At 58.6% G+C, this 21,554-nt stretch overlaps 2 protein-coding genes across 3 annotated transcripts; one reads left to right on the top strand and one right to left on the bottom strand.

Moving 5' to 3' along the window:
• Window positions 1-784: 784 nt before the first annotated feature.
• ACTN3 (actinin alpha 3) lies at window positions 785-13,771 on the top strand. Its single transcript, XM_004759439.3, has 21 exons — window positions 785-995; window positions 4,640-4,754; window positions 4,930-5,049; window positions 5,346-5,432; window positions 5,517-5,604; window positions 6,070-6,148; window positions 6,233-6,314; window positions 7,027-7,112; window positions 7,420-7,512; window positions 7,886-8,116; window positions 8,224-8,371; window positions 9,655-9,805; window positions 10,403-10,511; window positions 10,605-10,745; window positions 10,971-11,153; window positions 11,587-11,721; window positions 11,817-11,996; window positions 12,416-12,562; window positions 12,651-12,716; window positions 13,237-13,395; window positions 13,478-13,771. Exons 1-21 carry the CDS (start codon window positions 849-851, stop codon window positions 13,634-13,636), a joined length of 2,706 nt encoding a protein of 901 aa, XP_004759496.1. The 5' UTR covers window positions 785-848; the 3' UTR covers window positions 13,637-13,771.
• Window positions 13,772-13,914: 143 nt separating this feature from the next.
• CTSF (cathepsin F) lies at window positions 13,915-18,923 on the bottom strand. 2 transcript variants are annotated; one of them, XM_013059967.2, is made up of 14 exons: window positions 18,530-18,905; window positions 18,217-18,315; window positions 17,847-17,931; window positions 17,693-17,754; window positions 17,489-17,564; window positions 16,778-16,891; window positions 16,508-16,653; window positions 16,324-16,420; window positions 16,164-16,244; window positions 15,361-15,480; window positions 15,218-15,282; window positions 15,030-15,120; window positions 14,561-14,619; window positions 13,915-14,478 (listed from the first exon to the last, which is right to left on the bottom strand). In XM_013059967.2, the coding sequence occupies exons 1-14, from the start codon at window positions 18,737-18,739 to the stop codon at window positions 14,404-14,406; spliced, it is 1,380 nt and encodes a 459-aa protein (XP_012915421.1). In that variant the 5' UTR covers window positions 18,740-18,905; the 3' UTR covers window positions 13,915-14,403. The 2 variants fall into 2 exon arrangements, with proteins under 2 accessions (XP_012915421.1, XP_044921355.1); XM_045065420.1 differs by lacking the exons at window positions 13,915-14,478; window positions 14,561-14,619 and adding an exon at window positions 14,629-14,702 and having other exon boundaries at window positions 18,530-18,923.
• Window positions 18,924-21,554: the final 2,631 nt, after the last annotated feature.

Consider the following 21,554-nt stretch of genomic DNA (forward strand, 5'->3'; position numbering starts at 1 on the left):
GCGGAGATAGTGGCAGACGGACGCCTGCTACACCAATAGAAGCTCCGAACGGAGTTTAGCGTCACGGGGCGCGCCGGCAGATGCAGACATGTGATTGGACGGCCGCAGGAGCCTCGGGGAAGCTTATCCGCCAAGCGCTAGAGCCGGCGGGGTTTGCTCGTTGTGGCCACGCCCGCCCACGGAGCCCCGCCCCTCCCACAGAAGCCCCGCCTTCTGGCCTCGCTGGCTGGTTTGGAAGATTGAGTTGCAGCCTCGGTGCGGTCGGGGTTTCCCGGCTCAGCACATTCCCCCTCAGCCCCCAGCCGCCCCGATATTAATAGCCCTGCACCGGCTCATCCAGCTGGCCTGGAACCCCTCCCCGTGCTCGAGTGTCTCCATCACCCCAGAAAACACTCGAACAGGTCGGCGCCTCGGTGTTTCGGACTGTGAAATGGGGATAGGGTTCTCTGTTTCCCGCCTGCGCGGCGCAGAGAGACGGTCAGGAGGACTAAGGCGCAGCTTCTAGAGCGGCCTACAGTCGCTACTATTATCGATATCTCCGTTGTCCACGCGAGGAAACAGAGGAGCGGGGCTTTCTCACGGTCACACAGCGCCCAAGAGGCGGCGCCGGAACGGGAACCTCGAATCTCCGCCATAGAATCCACCCCAGCGCCCCCAAATCCTGCAGTCCCTGGTCCCAGGGCAACCACTTGCCTCGTCCAGACCCGAGCACCCTCGCCCCCATCCGGCCCCTCCCTCCTCCCCCATATTTAGCGCGAATACGATCCGGGGCTGGGCCGGGCGCTACTTAACGCGGCCCCGGTGTTCCGGAGAGCGCCGAGCGGTGCGGAGCCAGGAGCCCTAGCAAGATGATGATGGTTATGCAGCCCGAGGGTCTGGGGGTCGGGGAGGGGCCCTTCGTGGGCGGCAGCGGGGGCGGCGAGTACATGGAACAGGAGGAGGACTGGGACCGCGACCTACTGCTCGACCCGGCCTGGGAGAAGCAGCAGCGGAAAGTGAGTGCTCACCCATTTTCAGATGGCAAAACTGAGGCCTGAGAAGGCGGGCGATTTGTCCCTGGCATCTCGGCAACTTGGGGGGCAGAGCCCATCTAGACCCAGAGTGCCACTCCCTAGCCTGGGCTCTGCCCATCAGTCCTCCACTGTCTCCCAGAGCTGGAAGAGAGGGCTGGGAGCCCTCAGGAGGGGTTTAAGATAACAAGGAGAGTTTCTCGGGTCCCCACCTCCCAGGAGTTCATTACCCTGGACGTACTGTCCCACTTCTGCTGGTGAAAAGGGCTTGGGTGAAGCCCAGGAGATCCAAGTTTGGGGAGCGTGGGGAAAATAATCTTTCTTCTCGGACCCCCAACTCTCTAGTTGAATATCTTACGACCCCACCCTGAGGACTTATAGCGGCAACTAGTGGACCTGGAGTGTGGGGGAGGAGAGAACCATCCCAGAACCGGTGGGACTCTCTCATATCTATCCTCTCCACCCTGGGGTTCATTGCCACCCATCCCAATTGTCAAATGAGGAAACTGAGGCCCAGAAAAGGGCAGAGATAGGACCCAAATCATATACTCTCAGAAAACAGGGCTTTCCTCCCCAACTTAAGGGTCTTTGCGCCTTGCTTGCCCCACCCCCACTCCTTCCCAAGATACCCCTCCCCACCGAAGGGGCCCTAAGTCTGCTGAAAAGGCCACAAGGTCAAGGAAGAGGGGAGCCTGGGTCCCCTTACACAGTAACCTGACTCTCCGGCCAGATGGACTCTTTGTGCTGAGGCAGCGGCTTGGGGGAGCTGGAGTGGGGCACATGGGCAGCTGCTGCCCAGGCCCAGCCTTGTAGGGCACTCGGTCCCCTTTCCTGATCTATTTTCACTCCCAGACTTTCCCAAGTGGAGGGGGCAGGACACCTGGGTTCCCAAAAGAGAAAATGATCCGGGCTGGAGTGAGCAGACTTTGGGGAGTGGCAGACCAGGGGGAGGGAGGACTCCATGAAGTCATTAGACCCTACTGAGCCTTTGCCAACAGTGTGTGACTCCAGGAAAGGGCAGGGAACAGGAGCGCTCAGTGGAATTTGCAGGATCTGAGAATCCTAGGATTTAGAATCAGAGCACCTCTGCTGGGTTGGATGACAGGAGATGACCCCAGAGTCCCAGAGGCTCAGTTGACTAAGCTGGGGTGCCCCCAGTGCCATGCTTCCCCTTTGGCTCCTCCTGCACCTGTCTCCAAGCAGGGCTGCAGTCCCTGGGCCTGGCAGTCTCCCAGTGATGTCATCGCTGCCCCTGGCTCCCACCGCCATCTGCTCTGCAACAGCTCCTACCCCCACCCCACCCACCAGGTTTCCCTCAGATCCAGGTCCGCATGCCCTTCATGAGACACATGCTAGTCTGTAATTTGCCTGCATCGTTTAACAAAATACCAGGAATACCCTTCCAACCCAGCCTACAGCCACCCACTTCGTCCATTCATTCAACGGCGGCACAACCTCGATGTTCCGTAAATTCATCAGCATCCCTGGAAGGTAGCCATTCCGGAGTTTCCTTCTCCTCCAGCCTGAGTATGTCTTACTCTACTCAGCTTAGCCCCGCTCTAGCCCTGCCCTTGCACCCGTGACTCGGAGCGCTCCCTCCTGCTCCTGCCTGATGCCGGAGTCCTCTTGGTTCAACCTCATTCCAAAACATTCATTCAGTATCTCTTAGGGAGCTCCTCCTCCGGGCCAGGCACTGTGTCAGGTGTCAGGACTTCAGCGGGAAACAAAATAAACAAAATAAAGCCTCTGCTCAGGAAGCTTACACCGCAGCAAGGAAGAGTGTTTCTGACCCTGCCCTATTCCCCTCCCTAAAACCCCTTCTCACCCCTCCCTGCCGCCCCCCCCACCACCTTCTCAAGTCTCCCTCCTGTTCTCCAAAGCCGTTTGCCTCCACTCTGCCACCAGAAAGAGCTTTCTGCAACTCAGCTCTGCCCACCTCCCTCTGCCCAAAATCTCCCCTGATGCCCTGTTGCCGTCAGATCAAGTTGAAACTCCCTGGCTTAGCACCCCAGACCGTGCATGACCTGGCCCCTGCTGCCCCTCCGGCCCGCCTCTCGCTTCTTATACCCCAACACCCCCAGCTTCATTCCAGCGACACCCAGATAGCTGTCACCCCACAAACCTAGCAACTGTTTCTCAGCGCCGAGCACTTGCCTTGTGTGGCTGCCCCTGCCTGAAATGCCCTTGCCTGCCCTTCTCTGTCTGAATAATTCCTGATCTTTCTTTGCAGCTCAGATCAAATATGAGCCTTCCCCCAAGAGGTCCCCTGCCCGTTTCGAAGAACCCTTCCCTCTTCTCCCTGACGCTAGTCTCTCCCAGCATTTCTCAGACCAACGTGACCCTTTGATTGACTGTGAGCTCCTTTAGGGCTCCTTTAGGGCAGGGCAGTAAGTTATGTTTGTCACATGAAAGAATGCGCTTTCGGCCACACCCGGTCCCACCTTTCCCCCTGCTTTATCTAGACCCAGAGCGTCTCAGACTCCAGGGTTGGAGGGAACTACAGAGAATCCAACTGCCTTCTCCCATGCTTGGGGCCCCATCGAGTAGTGCTCAGCACTTGCTTGTACACCTCCAGTGATGGGAAACTCACTCCCTTTCCTTAGCAATGACAGTTCGTCAAGAATTTAAAGCATTATCTTTCATGTCCAGCTTCTAGGGCAGCAAAAAAGCTGGTCTCAGGGAAGGAAACTGGCTGAGGGGAATAATCCCAAAGGACTTCCAGGGCCATCTCCCAGGATTGATTGCTTTATGGTGGGGGAATGCTCTGAATTCTAGAATCCTACCGGACTAGAGGAAGAAGGACCTTGGGACATCATGAAGTCTGGCCAGTTAATTGTACAAATGAGCCCAAGAAAGGGCAAAGTGTATATTCCAGGTCACAGTGAGTGAGCATCTCAGCTGGGTTTGGAGCCCAAGGAGAGACTCTACCAAGCACCTTACAGCTGATGGCAGAATGCAGGGTTTAAGGGTTCGGTAGGTTGGTGGAGCTGCTGTATCAGGCTGCAGGTCACCCTGATCCCCAATATACACAGAGCTGCACACACAGCAGCCCTCCCATCCCGGATAGAGGCTGGGACTGACTCTGGGGAGAGGGGAAGGGCAGTCACCTCCAGGAACTGGGTCAGGCTGGTCCTGGTGTCCTCCATGATTTGGAAAGATCTTGTACCCTCACATTCTACTTGGAGGCCGATTCACAACAGCTCCAGGAGGTCCGTGGGGCTGAGAGCACAATAATGCAGGTGCACAGTCCTTCAGGCAAAACCCTCAGAACTGGGGGTGCTTCAGTCCAGGACGGTTCAGCTGCTAGAAGGGCAGTGTTACCCCCCCTCAGCCCACAGAGGGTCTCACACTTTGGAGTACATGCTTTACAGGCTTCTAAAACCCCCTGCAGGGCTTAAGGCTGGCCATAGCTGGCATGCCCCAAGTCCAGACTCCGACCTGTGTGGGGCCTCGAGCCCATTTCTCCTTTTCCAGGAGAACAAAGACTCAGAGAGGAAAAGGGACCAGTCCTAGGCGCACAGCACGTCGGTGGCTGAGCCAGGACTTGACTCTGGGGCCGGCCCTCTCAGCTTGTCCCCAGTGTCCTCCAGACCCAGGGCTAGGGTCTGAGTGCTGTCCTCTGCCCCCAGACCTTCACTGCCTGGTGCAACTCACACCTGCGCAAGGCTGGCACCCAGATTGAAAACATCGAGGAGGATTTCCGCAATGGCCTCAAACTCATGCTGCTCTTGGAGGTCATTTCAGGTAAGGATGCAAATCAAGGCACAGGGACCCTAGGACCTACGGGAATCCAGGGAACAGGGGGGACACGACAGCCCCGTGCATGAGGGGACCTTGAGGGGGAGGTGGAAGTTTGAGGACAGTGTCTTCAGCTTCTTCTTGTGACTTTTGGCCCCTGACCTCTCCCCTTGACCCCCAGGAGAGAGGCTGCCCAGGCCAGACAAAGGCAAGATGCGCTTCCATAAAATCGCCAATGTCAACAAGGCCCTGGACTTCATTGCCAGCAAGGGGGTTAAGCTGGTGTCCATCGGCGCTGAAGGTGAGGAGGGGGCAGGAGGAGGCCCGGGAGGGGAGCAGAGGGCCGTCCTGACGTCAGCACGTCACTTCCGGGAGCCTGTCTTCTCAACTGTGGGGGTAACTGCCAGAGCCTCCTAGGAGGGACTGTTAACTGTGCCCGGGGCCAGCAGGTGTTCCATGATTGAACACTGACTAGGTGCCAGCTCTGGCCTGGGGGCCGAGGGCCAAGGCATGGAGCGCAGTGTGGCGGGGGGTGCAGCTGAGGCAGTACAGGCCTTGAATGCCAGATGGAAGTCATGCACGTCCCCCGCCCTGCAGAGATTGTGGACGGGAACCTGAAGATGACCCTGGGCATGATCTGGACCATCATCCTCCGCTTCGCCATCCAGGACATCTCTGTGGAGGGTGAGTGGCGGGGAAGCCCGGAGGGTGAGAGGGCCGGCCCCGACGCCTCCTCCCCCGCTGACCCTTGTCTCTGTCCCTGCCCAGAAACCTCCGCCAAGGAAGGCCTGCTCCTGTGGTGCCAGCGGAAGACGGCGCCCTACCGCAACGTCAACGTGCAGAATTTCCATACCAGGTCTGTCTGCGGTCGGCACACGCACACGGGCCTCTGCCAGGCTCTACCGCACATGCCCCGGGGGAGGGGCCCTCGCAGCCAAGGTCCTGGAATGGTGTCTGGGTGTAGGAGGACTCGGTGGATGTTGAACTGAATCTTGCCGGGGAGGGAGGATCCCTGAGGGAGGGCTCCTTGGAGACATCCCGAGAAGGGCGTTTCATTCACAAGGAACCATGTGACCAAAAACCTGGAGGCCCACAACATCCAGCTAGTGGTGGGACCCAGGCACGGGGTATGGGAAGGAATCATGATGAGCTTGGAGGAGATGGTCCAAGTCTGGTAATGAAGGGCCTCTGGTGCCAAGCCGACGAGCTGAGACTCTGCTCCGTCTTACTGATGAGGCTGTCCTGATGGAGACCCTCCTGGAGTAAGGGGAGGACGGGCATCAGCTTGACTCCAGGCCTGATCCCTCTTCTCTTGGTCCAGCTGGAAGGATGGCCTGGCCCTCTGTGCTCTCATCCACCGACACCGCCCCGACCTCATTGACTACGCCAAACTGCGCAAGGTGGGCCTCGGCCACCCCTAGCCCCGACTCCCCAGCCTCTGCCCTCGGCTGACATTTCACCTGTCCCTGCTCCAACCCACCTAGGATGACCCCGTTGGCAACCTTAACACTGCCTTTGAGGTAGCTGAGAAATACTTGGACATCCCCAGGATGCTGGATGCAGAAGGTGAGACGAAGCCCCGCCCAGGCAAGGACTCCAGTTACGGACCAGAGGCACAGTCCAGCCTCCACCACCCCTGCCCCCGCCCCTGCTCTTCCCTCCTCAGTCTGCCCTCTAGTAAAAAATCCTTCCTGTCCCAGGACGCCCTCCCCAGGAGCCCTCTCTCCTGCCCCCTGCCCCTCTCCAGCCAGTGGAAGCAGCCCCTCCTTCCCCTTCCCTGGGGCACCATCCTTTGGTTCATATCTCCATCACCTGGCTCACCTGGGAGCATGGGAGCTCCTTGGGGCAGGTCCTGCCTCTTGTCCTGCCCAAGCAAGGCTCTAGTCAACTGAGGCAGCAAATATTTTCTGAACACTGACTGTGTCTGGTGCCCTAGATGTGTGGGCACCAATGGCTGAGAACTTGGGGAAAAGACAGATGGATGGACCCACAGAGCAATGGGCTGGTTGGAGACACCAGGCAGCGTGGGCTGTTGCTTCTCAAGGCCTGTCGCATCTGCTCACTCACCCCATAGAGGACAAGATTCCTGGGCCCTGGGGCGATCAGAGAGGGCTTTGGGGAAGAGGTAGACATTGGGTTTGGGGTAGCTGGCAGCTGGTGGCTGTGACTAGATGTCTGCACTCCTCCTGTGTCCAGGGAGCTCTCTGCCTGATTAGGGGTGTGAGCCCATTCCCCAAGCCTGGCTTTGGCCAATACATACCCCAATGCCATCCCCTAGACATCGTGAACACCCCAAAGCCTGATGAGAAGGCCATCATGACCTATGTTTCCTGCTTCTACCATGCCTTCGCCGGGGCTGAGCAGGTAAGGGGGCCCTGGCTGCTGCTGCCTGGGCTGAGCGTGTGGACCGAGGGGCCCAACGCTGGTGGCATCCCAACATTTGGAGGTGCTGGGCCCCACGTGGGCGGGAGTGCCACTGTCCCAGCTGCCTAGACAGTCTCTGGGGAACCCAGGAGCAGAGGCATCTGGCCTGGAAGCTCCCTCCTCATCTAAAAAGACGTGCTGCCCTATTTGCACAGACCCAGGTTTTAAGGGCTTTACGGAGGAAGGCTGGGTTAGGGTGCCTGCTGCAGCTTATTCTAGTGCCCACCTTTTCCGACTCCCACAACAGGCAGAAACGGCCGCCAATAGGATCTGCAAGGTACTGGCCGTGAACCAGGAGAATGAGAAGCTGATGGAAGAGTATGAGAAGCTTGCCAGTGAGGTGAGATGAGGCCAGAGAAGGCCCTTCCCCTTCCCACACCGGTGGTCCCCCAACGCTGGCTGTCCTTCCCCCGCTTCTGGCTGTCCAAGCTCCTGGTCATTCACGGAGTCACTCCCCATTCATTCGTTCACTCTGTCCTTTACCCACTCGCCCATATTTAGGCATTCTCCTGGCCCTTTGCTCTGTGCCGGCCTATACTGGTCCCTGACTAGGCTCAGAGGTTGACATTGGCTCCTTCCCTGATTAGTGGGGACCCCCGTTCTGCTTGGGGCCTGGCCTTCTGGCCACAGCCCGGGCGTGGGTGGGTGAGAGCCGGGCGGGGCGAGCCGGCCAGCTCTGCTCTCTCTGCGCCGCACCTGCCTGGCCTTGGCAGCTGCTGGAGTGGATCCGCCGCACCGTACCATGGCTGGAGAACCGCGTGGGCGAGCCCAGCATGAGCGCCATGCAGCGCAAGCTGGAGGACTTCCGCGACTACCGGCGCCTGCACAAGCCGCCCCGGGTGCAGGAGAAGTGCCAGCTGGAGATCAACTTCAATACGCTACAGACCAAGCTGCGGCTGAGCCACCGGCCTGCCTTCATGCCCTCCGAGGGCAAGCTCGTCTCGGTGAGCCACCCCCACTCTGCCCACATCCTCCGGGTGACATAGGGCTGTGGGTCCCGATCTGTACAATGGGCGAACCATGCTGCAAGGCGCCTCTGCCTGCCCCGCAGGACATCGCCAACGCATGGCGCGGGCTGGAGCAAGCGGAGAAGGGCTACGAGGACTGGCTGCTCTCGGAGATCAGACGCGTGCAGCGGCTCCAGCACCTGGCGGAGAAATTCCAACAGAAGGCCTCCTCGCACGAAGCCTGGACCCGAGGTAGCTACACCTTATGGGGCTTGAGTCTGTCCCGGGGTGGAGACCGGTATGGGAGGAGGGAGAGGACCCTGACAAAATGCACAGGTCAGGAACAGGTGTCCTGGCAGGAAGGTGGGGACCTGTTTTCTAGAAACACCCTGACTTGCTGTGCAGCCAAGTCACGGCTCCTCTTTGGATCCCAGTTTCTCCATCTGTAAACTTGGGCCCCTGTTGCCGGGCTCCGGCCTCCTGTAGGTCTGCTCTGATTCACTGGTCATGTAGCATTTTGTTTGTACTGGTGGCAGGTGAGTCCCCAACCCTAACAGCACTTATGTTGGACTCAGCATATCCATGGCAGGATACTGCGGGAGTCAAATACATCACTCCGTATGAAAGCATTCATTCTGTCTTTTATCAGGGATTAATCCTACAGATAAGTGAGCCCTGCCTAAAAATAACAAACATTAGTAATGGATTATGGACATGAAGAATAACAATGGTCTGATATAAACAAGAACTCCTTAAGTATACACCTGCTTATGGGACTCTGAGGAGGTTTCTGAATCTTTTTTTTTTTTTTTAAGATTTTATTTATTTATTTGACAGACAGAGATCACAAGTAGGCAAAGAGGCAGGCAGAGAGGGAGGAAGGGAAGCAAGCTCCCCGCCGAACAGAGAGCCCAATGCGGGGCTTGATCCCAGGTCCCCGGGATCATGACCAGTTCCGAAGGCAGAGGCTTTAACTCACTGAGCCACCCAGGCACCCCGGTTTCTGAATCTTTAAGCCTCGTAGGATCTCTGCAAAATACAGGTGCATTCCATAAATAGTAGGGGCTGCGATTATTATTATTATTATGGTTTTATTTGTGTAATGTAATTCATTCTCATAGCATTTTCACATTCATCATTCATTCATCCAACAGGTATTCCTAGAAGGTCTGCCAAGTGGCAGGCACTGTGCCAGGCTCTGGAGAACCTGGTGAGCCCAGGAAACCAGGCCAGGGGCTCCCTGGGCTCAGAGTCGTTGGGAGGTAGTTCACGATCCTGGAAGGCCCAAACTGTACCAAGGGCCACCGTGAGATGTGTGGGATCAGGGACACTGACGTCATTTACAGGTCATGCCCAGGACCTTCACTTTATCACTCTGGCATGGCAGAACAGACCCCTAGGATGAGCTGGGCAGGTATAACCACCGGCATTTCGCAGATGAGGGAGGACTCTGCACGGTCACCCAGACTGCTCCAAAACCGAGCTCCCGCCTTGGCCGCTGCTGGGTGACCTGAGCCCGGCCTCTCTCCGCGTAGGGAAGGAGGATCTGCTGAGCCAGCGCGACTATGAGTCGGCCTCCCTGCAGGAGGTTCGGGCGCTGCTGCGGCGCCACGAGGCCTTTGAGAGCGACCTGGCAGCGCACCAGGACCGAGTGGAGCACATCGCGGCGCTGGCCCAGGAGCTCAAGTAGGCGTGGCCTGCCTCTGGGCCTGCCCCCTGCGGGGACAACTACCTTACCTGGCTTTGCCCCTCGCTGCCCTGCTCCCCTCTGCCCTACGCAAGACTTCATTTTTCCCAGTTCAGGAACCCTGCCTGGGTGCCATGTCTTTCCCCATGACCTCTTGCTCTGCTCCTCCTCCTCCAACCCTGTCCCCGATGCGGCACCCACACTCTTCCCTCCCCGTTCCTGCCCCACCCCCACGGCCCTAACCTGGTGGCCCCCTTCAGCTGCGGTCCCTGGCCTGCTAGCTCAAATCTCCCCACCTGCCCTGGCTTCCCCACCTCCTCCTCTAAACCCACCCCTTCTCGCATCTTCGCACCCCCCACCCCCCACTGACACTCCGCAAGGGACTGGAGCTCAGGACCCACGCGCGCCCCCTACCCAACGAAGGCACTGGAACCCCCACCTCCACCCCCCAGGAATGAATGCCCTGTTTCACCCACACCTGCCTGCCTGGCTCCCTTGCACCGTCACCATCTGGTGCAGTTTCCAGCCCCAGGACGGTAGTCCGGGAAATCTAGGCTGTGGTCTGACCCCCTCTTCATCCCCTTTCTGGCCTGCAGTGAGCTGGACTACCACGAGGCGGCCTCCGTGAATAGCCGCTGCCAGGCCATCTGCGACCAGTGGGACACCCTGGGCACACTGACCCAGAAGAGGAGGGACGCACTGGAGGTGGGTTTGGGGCCAGGGAGCTGGGGGCTGGAGACTGGAGGCTGGTGCGGGCTGGCTGGGCAGGCTGCTGACTTGCTACCCCGTGGCCCCTAGCGGATGGAGAAGCTCCTAGAGACCATCGACCAGCTGCAGCTGGAGTTTGCCCGGCGGGCAGCGCCCTTCAACAACTGGCTGGACGGGGCTGTGGAGGACCTGCAGGACGTGTGGCTGGTGCACTCGGTGGAGGAGACCCAGGTGGATGCAGGGTTCCAGTTTGGGGGGTGCTGGATGGGGTGACAGGGAAGCGGGCCTCGACTCCCGTCAGCCCTTTCTTTGGCATGGAGATGAGAGGGAAGCCCCAGTCCCCAGATGCTAGGCTGGGAGACAGGAGGCCCGCTGCGGACCCACGGGGGTGCCTGCAGCATGTGGGCTGCGGGAACTGGAGGGTGCTGGCTCACGCCTCCCGCCCGCCCTGCCCAGAGCCTGATGTCTGCACACGAGCAATTCAAAGCTACGTTGCCGGAGGCTGACCGAGAGCGAGGAGCCATCCTGGGGATCCAGGGGGAGATCCAGAAGATCTGCCAAACATACGGATTGCGGCCCAGCACCACCAACCCCTACATCAGCCTCACACCACAGGACATCAACACCAAATGGGACATGGTCAGTCTGCCCGTGACCCACCCACCCTGTGTGTTCTAACCACCTCGGAACCTCAGGCATCGCGAGCTATACAGACTCTAGTCCACCTTCGGATCTGCAGTCTGTCACAGCCTCCGTGGGGCTTTGGATATATTGCCCTGCCTCTCACGGTCTCCTCTGCAAAATGGTCCTAACAGCAGCGTTTTCCTGTAGGGCCTGATATGAAGTAGAATTAAGCCTGGGGTATGGACATCTCGTTGTATCACTGGCCCCATTTTACAGATGAGGAAACAAACCTGGATGTCATGTGACTTGCCCAAGAGCTTGTCCTTATGAGCCCAGACATGTTGGCTCCAAGTAGCAGGGGCTCTTCTAGGGGTTGGAGCCCATCTCCCCTCAAAGCAATCGTCTGGCTCCCAGAGCTGCCCCAGGCACATAGCACCCTTCTTCCTAGGTCCGAAAGCTGGTGCCCAGCCGGGACCAGACGCTGCAGGAAGAGCTCGCCCGGCAGCAGCTGAACGAGAGGCTCCGGCGACAGTTTGCTGCTCAAGCCAATGCTATTGGGCCCTGGATCCAGGGGAAGGTGGAGGTAAGCCTCGGAGGGTGGGGCCGTCTCGGGGAGTGAGGCCAAGGCCGGAGCCACAGGGGCCTGGGAGTGCTCATCCTGCCTGTGTCCCCCAACAGGAGGTGGGGCGCCTGGCCACAGGGATGGTCGGCTCTCTGGAGGACCAGATGGCTGCGCTGCGGCAGCAGGAGCAGAACATCATCAACTATAAGAGCAACATTGACCGGCTGGAGGGGGACCACCAGCTGCTGCAGGAGAGCCTGGTGTTCGACAACAAGCACACGGTCTACAGCATGGAGGTGAGAGGCACCGGCTTAGAGGGGGCGGGGAGACGGCGCTGGCTGGGGAAGCCCAGGGCAACCATGGGGGGACCCAGCACGTGTGCCCCAGGGGGGACCCCAGGTCAGCCTGCTGAGTTCCCCAGGGCGCCCGCAGGGATACTGAGATCTAGCGAGGGAAACTGACCTGTCCAGGGTCACAGGGCCATCTGAAGCCAAGCCAGGACTGGGTGATCAATACTTAGTGCATAGTAAGTTCTCAAACTTCAAGGCAGGAAGGGCTGCGGACAGTCACTCAGCACCTAGGGAACCTCCAGATAGGGACAAAGGCCCAACAGAGTGGAAGACTTGCCCAGGTCACACAGCGGACTGGGAGTGAAGCTCGAACTGGTGGCCAGGCACCGGCCGCCTACTGACTTGAATCATCACATGTTTCTCAGCACATCCGCGTAGGCTGGGAGCAGCTGCTCACCTCAATCGCCCGCACTATCAATGAGGTGGAGAACCAGGTACTGACCCGAGATGCCAAGGGCCTGAGCCAGGAGCAGCTCAACGAGTTCCGGGCATCCTTCAACCACTTTGACCGGGTCAGCAGGGGCCCACCGCTGTGGGGTGGTGGCCTTGGGGGCTGGTGGGGTTGGACAACCAAGTCTGATAATCACTCATGTGCCACAGAAGCGGAACGGAATGATGGAGCCGGATGACTTCCGGGCTTGCCTCATCTCCATGGGGTATGACCTGGTGAGTGCCCCCAGCCTTTGTCGCGGGAGTCCCATCAGAGCCTCTCTCCTACAGCGTGATCACCTACTGTATCCCTCCTAGCTTCACATGCGTTTCATTCTCAGCATGCCCACTGGGGCTGGGCAGAATGACCCCATTTCTCATAGGGGCTGTTAAAGGCTCAGGTAAATGAACTTTCTCAAGGACGCAGCTAGGATTTGGACTTGGTTATAGGTGACCCAAAAGCCTGAGCTTGCAACATTTTTACCCAGAGAAACAGCACTACAGAGAGCTCCAGAAAAAAGATCAGGACTCAAGGGCAACAGGGGGCATTGCCAGGGGCAAGAAGCAGGTTTCCGCTGAGTAGAGAGGATTCCCTGTACACCCAGAGCCAAGGCTGTGGCACAGTCCATGGAGGCAAGAGAGCGCTTTATAACCCGGGCTGTCACGCCAGAGCTAGACAGTGCCTGGAGGGGACATGAGGAGCCTTCTGGCTTTAGCACCCACAATAGACAACGGTGTCTGGCTTCTGTCCCTACAGGGAGAGGTGGAGTTTGCTCGCATCATGACCATGGTGGACCCCAACGCAACTGGCGTCGTGACCTTCCAGGCCTTCATCGACTTCATGACCCGAGAGACAGCTGAAACCGACACAGCTGAACAAGTTGTGGCCTCCTTCAAGATCCTGGCAGGAGATAAGGTGAGTCCCGGTGGCGGAGGGGGCTGGGAGGCTGTGACAAGGACCAGGGTCTGTGGGTCCTCAACAACCCTTTCTCCCCCAGAACTACATCACTCCCGAAGAGCTGCGGCGGGAGCTCCCCGCTGAGCAGGCCGAATACTGCATCCGTCGTATGACGCCCTACAAGGGCTCCGGGGCTCCAGCTGGAGCCCTGGACTACGTGGCCTTCTCCAGTGCCCTCTACGGGGAGAGTGATCTCTGACTGCAACCTCTAAGGGTCTCTGCAGGAGTCAGAGGGAGAGGGAGCTCCCTCTGGCCGATCCCATCTATGTCTCGGAGCAAGGGCCTCAGAGAACGGCCAGCCATGTCCTTCTGAATAAAGACCCACCCGTGAGCCTCTCTTTCTTCCTCTTTCGGTTCCCGAAGCAGAAGCTGGGCCCTTAGGCTCCTGGGCAGGACCAGCTGCCCAACCTCGACCCTCCAGGAGTCCCGTCTACCCCTCTTTTCCCTTAGGTACCAAGCACTCACACCACACTGGGGTTTAGGACACCTCTTTATTGCTGTTAGAAAAAGGCAGTTACAATAGTTTCTCTAGATGTGTAAGGAAACAATGTCCCCAAATCCAGGGGGAACCAGAAAATGTATAGCATCAGACAGAGGAAAGGCAGGGCAGGAAGCCAGAGCCTGCTGAGGACAAAGCTGGGTTTAAAACCAGAGTATCTTCTTCCCACCTGCTCCGTACCCAAGCCCAAGGTTCTTGCCCCAGCCTCAGCTGCCAGGACACCCTCCTTCGGCCCAAGGGCCTCCTAGCTACCACAGGTCAACAAAGGTGCTGCTGGGGAACTTCAAGGTAGGGTGGGGGGGAGAGGGGGGTAGGGGTGTTGCCCTAGCCCAGTGCCTTTTGCTCACCCTGAGCTACCCGGTGCCTGTCCCTCAGCCAGCTGTGCCTCCTGGGAAGGGGCCTGGACACGCAGGCCAGGCTGAGGAAGGGGCTGCTCTGATCAGCACCAGGTCCCGCGCTGGTGCTCCTCAGTTCACCACTGCCGAGCTGGCCATGGTGTTCACACCGCAGGCCCCGGACCCACGATGCAAGTAGTAGTAACCCTGGCGGGAAGGCAAGGGGGCTGGTGAGGGCGCTCAGGCGGGACCGGGCTGGGCGGGCCGGGGCCGGGCAGCCCAGACTCACCTCCTCGCCCCAGTCTGAGCCCCAGCTGTTCTTGATGGCCCAGAAGGGAGTGCCAGAGCCTGGGGAGCAGTGCGGGACGCAGGTCAGGGCTCCCAGCCCTCTGCACTCTCCCAGTATCTGCTGTGGTCTACTGGGACAGGTACTAGGAAAAGAGCAGAAAGCCAGACAGGCCCGCCTACCACCCTCCCGGAGACCTGGTGTGGCTCTGGGGTCAGCGGAGGACACCCAGCTCTCTCCCCACCGCCAGGTTACTTATCTGAAACAGCTCTACCTCCCACTGCCTCAGCATTCCCATCCGAGAGGGGACAGCGGACTCCTGCCTGGCCCAAGACCCACAGCGGGGTAAGGACAGGGTTCCCAGGCACTCCCTCCCTTCCCCCATCCAGGGGTCCTGAGAGGCTGTGGCCCAACTCCTGCCCGTGACCCAAAGCGGCAGGGCAGAGGACGGGGGGCCGTCAGTGGAACTCACGGTTGCCGTATCCCACGAGCAACACCGCGTGGTCGATGAGCCAAGGGCTGCAGAGGGGCCGCAGTGGGTGCGAGATCCCATGGCGGTAGAACTGGGGTGGGGAGAATAAAGAGTAGGGGCCGCCTCCAGGGAGAGGTGGGAAGGCAGCCGGCCAGGGATGTGCGGGGGCAGCAGAGCCGGGGCCTTACCTGCATGCCAAAGGCATTGATGGCGACGGAGATGGGGCCCTTCTCGGCCAGCCAGGCCGCCAGCGCTGAGACACGTGAGGGACCGCGTCAGGGACAGCCAGGCGCAGCCAGCCTGCCCCACCCTCGCCCTGGCCCGTACTCACTCTCCTCATTCTGGCTCAGCTCCACCGAGTCATTGATGTAGACCCTGGCCTTCTTCGGAGAGAAACCGCAGGTCTGCATGCGGCCGCGGTAGCTGTAGTCGTCCTCCGTCTCCAGCCCCCCTGGGCAGTGGCGGGGTCAGATGGCGCACGGAGAGAAAATAGGGACCCCTGTGTGCACACACTCGTCTTCTCCAGGCCAGGGGCCACACTCAGCCCCTTCTGCGAGGTCTCAAGGTCCTCGCCCACCCCAGACCAAGGCCCTGGCCTCTGAGCAACAGCCTCCCTCTAGAGATGACGAAACAGAGACTGAGGGGGCTGAGGGAGGAACCAGGGAGAAACATGGCTGATCCTGACTCGGCCCAGAACTCCTAGGGCTCTTTGCCTTGGCTGCCTTGCCCTGCTCAGTCTGCTCCCAGTGTGGCCCAGACCCCTGCTGGGCTCCCAGTCTTTGCACAGCCGCTGCAGTCCCTCAGACTTTCATCCCTGGGCCGCTGAAGCCCACCACAGAACTGAACTGCCAGTTTAAGTCAATACCTCCTCAAGGATGAGGTATGTTGTTACAGAAATACAGACCTCCAAGTAGCAAAAACACCAAGACCCCTGCTGTGCACCAAGGACTTTAAGTATCATCTCCTCACTTGATACTCAGAGCAGCCACGTGAAGTGGTCAAGACGAGCCCCATTTCACAGATGAAATCAAAGAGTTGACTTGCTGAAGGTTTTCATGAAGGCCTGACATCAACACCCGAACCCGCTGAATCGCGCTGACCCCCACTGCCCCTCCTGACCCCGTGAATGCATACCCAGAGTCTTTATGGCCGAGTAGGCGTTGGAGGGCAAGCCACCCAGGCAGGCCTTGTCCACCTTGTCACAGTCCAAGAGCTCTAGGAGATAGAAGCCTGGTCCTGAGGAGCCCTCTGGAGGGACTGGGCAGGGGGCAGGGGCGTTGAGTAGGAGGCTCACCCTGCTCGGAGAGGGAGAGCAGGGCCCCCTGTTTCAGGAACCACTGGCCCTCCACGTTACCAGTGACTGAGAAAGCCCAGCAGGAGCCACACATGCCCTGCAAGAGAGGGGCAGAGTCAGACCAGAGCCCCCTCCCCACTCCAGTGCAGTCCTCGTGTCCGCCATTGCCTCTTAGAGGTCCGACCTGGTTCTTGACTTTGGTGACAGCCCCCTTTCTCCTCCAGTCCCACTCGGATGGGGCAGAGTCGCCAGTGGACTTGTCTAGGCGCATGTTCTTGCCACGGTACTCTCTTAGGAGGGGATTCAGGTAGATGGTACGGAACTCCTCCTCTGTGGGGAAAGGTGGGCAGGGGATGGGGGGTGGGGAAAAGTATAAGGCAGCCCTGATCGGGGGGCCTTGGGAGGAGACCGTGACTCTTCCGGGCTCCATGAGGGCTCTGGCCACCACTGCTACCTGTAAGGTCACTGAACTTGGTGACCCCATACTGAGCTGTGCCACGGTCCAGTGCCTGGATCTTCTGTGCTCGCATCATGTTGTTGGAAAAGACAGACATGCGCCACTGGGTTTCTGAGAACCAAGGAGCAGGAGAGGAAAGGTTTGGACCCCAGGCAGATGATGAAAGGCACTTGGGACTAACAAGCACAAGGTTTCCCTGGGGAGTAGGTGGGCTCTGGATCAGGCCTCAAGCTCTTTTCAAGGACAGAACTCTGGGAAGGTCTGGAGATGAGGAGAGGTCCAGACCTGTGAGTGATAAGGGGGAAGTGGGAACAATTTTTTGGGTCACACTGAATTGATGATAGCCCAGGAGTGAAGGCAGAAGCAAAATGGGCTCCAAAGGGTATCCTCAGACAGGGGGTCATGGGAAAAGACCACCATGCTGGAGAGATGGGGGTACCAGCAGAGAAAATCTGGCCTTTGCCCCTTCCCATTCTACCCAGAATGATGAAGACCCATGCTTTCTGATCAAGAAAAAAATATGGGAGGAGACACGTCCCTGAGGCAGCTGTCCAGTCCTATGAGGCTGGGCAAGAACTTGGGGATTTAAGGAGACCCTGAATGGATGCACTGCCTCTTGTGTCCTTCCCCTCCCCAACACCAAGGTACCAAAGGGGGGGTAAGGTCCTCATTTGGTTGGGACAGGTACAGCCAAGGCAGGGTCCTCACCCTCCTTCGACTCATACGTCCGATTATAGGTGGTAACGAACTCCTTGAAGATTGAAGCCATTTTCACGGAAAAATCCTGTAAGAGGCACAGGGGTCTTTACAAGTAATCTTTCACAGATTCACCAGGGAGCCCAGGCCAGGGGGAGGGAAAGAGAAGAGGAAATGAAGCAGCAGCAGGCCGCCAGATGGAGCTGGGCTGCTCACCTGAGGCAGGGGTTCCTTGTTCAACAGTGGAAGGACTGAACTCAAAGTCTCGTTTTTGTCATCTGGATAGGGTTAGAACAGAGAAGAAATCAAGGCTGAACCCTGAGTGAAGCCTGGTCTGAACTACGCCAGCATCCTCGGGCTATCCCAGCACCTGTGACCTTGGTATCCACTGGGCCGCAGTCCCGTCTCAGGAGCATGTGTTTTCCTAGCTCGTCCAAGATTTCGAAGCTGCAGAGCTAGAGAGAGAGGAGGAAGCCAGTCTGGGGGCTGGGAATGGAGCAAGGCCTTGGCAAGATGGAACTGGAAGGGCCTCGTGTGAAGACCCCCTCCAAGGCAATCCCCCCCACACAGCGCACAGTGAGGCAAAGTGCGCACCCTGCCATGCCCCCTCTTAAGTGCATTTTGGTTTCTGGCCCGCAGAACCTTGGGAAATGACTCAGGGTGGGGTAGTTGCTGCCTCTTCATCACTTGACCCAAACTCATCACGGGGACTGAGGAGTCCCAGGAGCCCTACCACTCACCAGGGTCTTCTTGGACACAGGGAGCTGGCACACCGTGGGGTCGTTGCAGGGAGGCTCCTCTAGGGTCGCCCTCAGGGAGTACAGCGACCCCTGGCCCGCCTGGAGGGAGCAACGGGTGAGGCGGGCACGTCCCTCGCTCCTCAGCCCGTCCCTCCCACAGCCCCGCCCCACCCCCTTCCTTTCCCGATCACCAGAATTCGTCCCTCCGGCATCCCGCGGCCCCCACCCCGGGCCCAGGCCAAACTTCCCAACCCCCCGACTAGGGCCCCCGCGCACCAGGACCAGGAAGCCCGCACCCCAGGCGCATCCTCACCCGGCGGACGCGACCGCGCACGGCCCCCAGCGTCGCCCGCGTCCCGGCTGCCCGGCCGCGGTTGTACATCTCCAGGGCGAAGCGGGCGGGCCCCAGCAGCTCCGGGTACGCCGCCTCCCGGGCCTGAGCGTCGGCTGCTCGGCGGGGCGGGGCGGGAGCGGCGCCCAGGAGCAGCCCCAGCAGCGACAGCAGCGGCAGCCAGGATGCCATGGCGAGGGCGAAGCCGGCGGCCCGGACGCACCGACCGACGGACGCGCGGACCAACTGACAGGGCGGCGCAGCCCGCGGCCAGAGGGGCCGACGTCCCTCCCCCTGCTCCCGGGGCGGCGGGGCGCGGGCCAATGGACGCGGGCCCGGTGCGCCTGCGCACTCGCTTATTTACGCGAGGCACGTGGGCCGCGCCTGCGGTGCAGGCGAGTCTTTGCCAAAGCGCGAGGAGGAGGAGGGGGAGGGGAAGGGGGAGGGGAAAGAGGGGGAGGAGAAGGGGGTGGGAGGGGAGGGGGAGGAGAAAGACGGAGGGGCGTAGTTGCCTTGCTGCCTCACAGCAGATCGGTCAGTCTGTGGACACGTGGCCCGCCCAGCTGCAGCCTTGGAATAATCCTCTTAGGTCTCGGAGACCTTTAGGGAGGGGAAGGGATGCTGGCCTGGAAGTGACAATAGTTAATTAACAGTTGGTTTTAGAGCCTGGGTTCACAGCTCAGTTGCCCCTTGGAGGCTCCTCCGCTCCTCAGCAAGATGGCAGGTAATATCCCCCGGACTGGCAGTGCCTACCGCTGTCGTGGGGATCTAACACAGATCCGCACGCATTCGGTAACCACTAAAGCGAGGTGCCGCGTGCAGGACTGTTCTGTGGTTCATTCAAGCTTTCACAGCTGTGTTCCAGGGCCTTCTAGCAAGAAGATGCATGAATAGATGTATTAGGCACGGGGCTGCCTGCTTGGAGCTCTGGTGGAGAGACATGAGAACGAGATTGTCCTGCAGGGTGTTCCCAGCTAGGGAGAGAAACAGGGAGGAGAGAGTTTAAGGGAATGGAGGAAATCCCAGAAGGGGATGTAGATAGTTTGGGCTTAGAGAGCGTGGAGGACTAACACTAAATGTCACCCGGTCCAAACCTGACTTGCTGCAGCAAGTCTAAAAAGGTGAAGTGACTTTCCAGCTACTCAGAAATAAGTGCTGGAGCCAGACCAGAGCTGGCTTTGAGCTCCATCCTGGCTGAGATCTGAGATGCCTGAAGGTTTCCAGCAGGTGTTTACCTCTCCCTGCTGTGCAGTTTAAGCTCTTTGGGGCTCCCTCTGTGTCTCTTACAGGAGACAATCCCAGGTCTTTAATGCAGCGTCTAGAGCCCCTCCAGTGCCGACCAGTCAGTCCTCACCCTGTGCTGTGCACTTGAAACGTCAGCCTCCGTCCCTCTGTGTCTCACAAGTTCAAGCTCTTGCACACGTCAGGAACTTCCCACTGCTCTTCCCTCCACCAGACAGCCAGACACCCTTCATTTCGCAGCATAGAGGACACTTCCCCGGGAAGCCATCCTTGAGCCACCCCCACTGCCCCTGGCTGGGCCAGCTGCCACTGCTGCTGTACTCCTAGATGCCTAGCCCCTGAACTTCCTCTCACACTGGGCTGCAATTTCTGTGTCACTCGTGGCTGTCCTCCGGAAGGCAAGGATCGGGTCAGGGCAGGGACCTTGTCCTGCTCGCTGCCGCTTCCTCAGTACCTCGCAGAGTACCAACACACTAAATACCTGCTTAACAGATGTTTGTTGAATGAATGCATGACTCCTTTGGTGTGCCCTGGATTGGGCGTGACGTCACCCAACTGTTATTTAATGCACAGCTGCCTTTTCTAGAAAGATAAGTGATGTGAGGAATTTTGGAAATGCCTGCCTGCATCTATGGCAGATCCCATACCCACGCTCACACGCACTTCATCTCCTGACAGGTCTGAAGCTGAAAGAATTAAAAATAGAGATTGCTAAGTCCCCAGCAGAGGCAGTGGACTTTTCTTAGATCCAGGTTTCTGGAGATCCACGTCGGCCTTTGCGGGAAACGGTCATCTTTCTCAGACTTTGGTCCCTGAATGCTGGAACCACCCAAAAAGTGGCTCGTTTTCACAGCAGAGTGAGGCAGGAGAGCATAATGATAATTTATGGATCAGTAGGGGAATGGGGTATTTTTTTAAGGTGCATGTATGTTACCTTGGGCAATTCTCGCAACAACCTGGAAGAGAAATATTCTAAGTGAGGAAACTGAAACCGAGACAGGGAAACTGAGCAGACCCCATGAGAGAAAAATCTGAGTCTTTTTTCCTTGCTCGTTTTCCTGCCCCTATTCATGAACCCCTGCCTTACACAGGCCTTAATGTATGTCCTCTGGGTGAAGGTCAAGGAGTCAGTGATTTCTTTTCTTTTCTTTTTTAAGATTTTATTTATTGGGGCGCCTGGGTGGCTCACTGTGTTGGTCCTCTGCCTGCGGCTCAAGTCATGATCCCAGAGTCCTGGGATCCAAGCGCCGCATCCAGGCTCTCTGCTCAGTGGGGAGCCTGCTTCCCCCTCTCTGCCTGCCGCTCTGCCTACCTGTGATCTGTCTCTCTCTCTGTCAAATAAATAAATAAAATCTTTTAAGAAAGCGAGAGCGAGAGCACAAGTGGGCTCAAGCAGGTGGGGGTGGGTGGTAGAGGCAGAGGGAGAACCAGACTCCCCGCTGAGCAGGAAGCCGGATGCAGGACTCCATCCCAGGACTCTGGGATCATGACCCAAGCCAAAGACAGCCACTTAACTGAGCCACCCAGGTGCCCAAGGAGTCAGTGATTTTTTGGAGTCTTCCAGCAAACAAGATAACATTTAAGGAGTGACTGGGTGGGGTCATAAACTTCTCCAAGACCCCTGACTGCAAACACCTTGACCCCAAGACCCCTGGCTCCAGGGCACAAGTGAGGACACCTGAGCGCTCATCTTTATTCCGCCAGTTCCCGGATGCCTGAGAGGACTTGTACGCCAGACCGCCATCCTCGATAAAGATTCCAGACC

The sequence above is a fragment of the Mustela putorius genome, unplaced genomic scaffold (assembly GCF_011764305.1).
Source record: "Mustela putorius furo isolate JIRA1106 unplaced genomic scaffold, ASM1176430v1.1 tig00000127_pilon_pilon_pilon, whole genome shotgun sequence".
Lineage (NCBI taxonomy): Eukaryota > Metazoa > Chordata > Mammalia > Carnivora > Mustelidae > Mustela > Mustela putorius.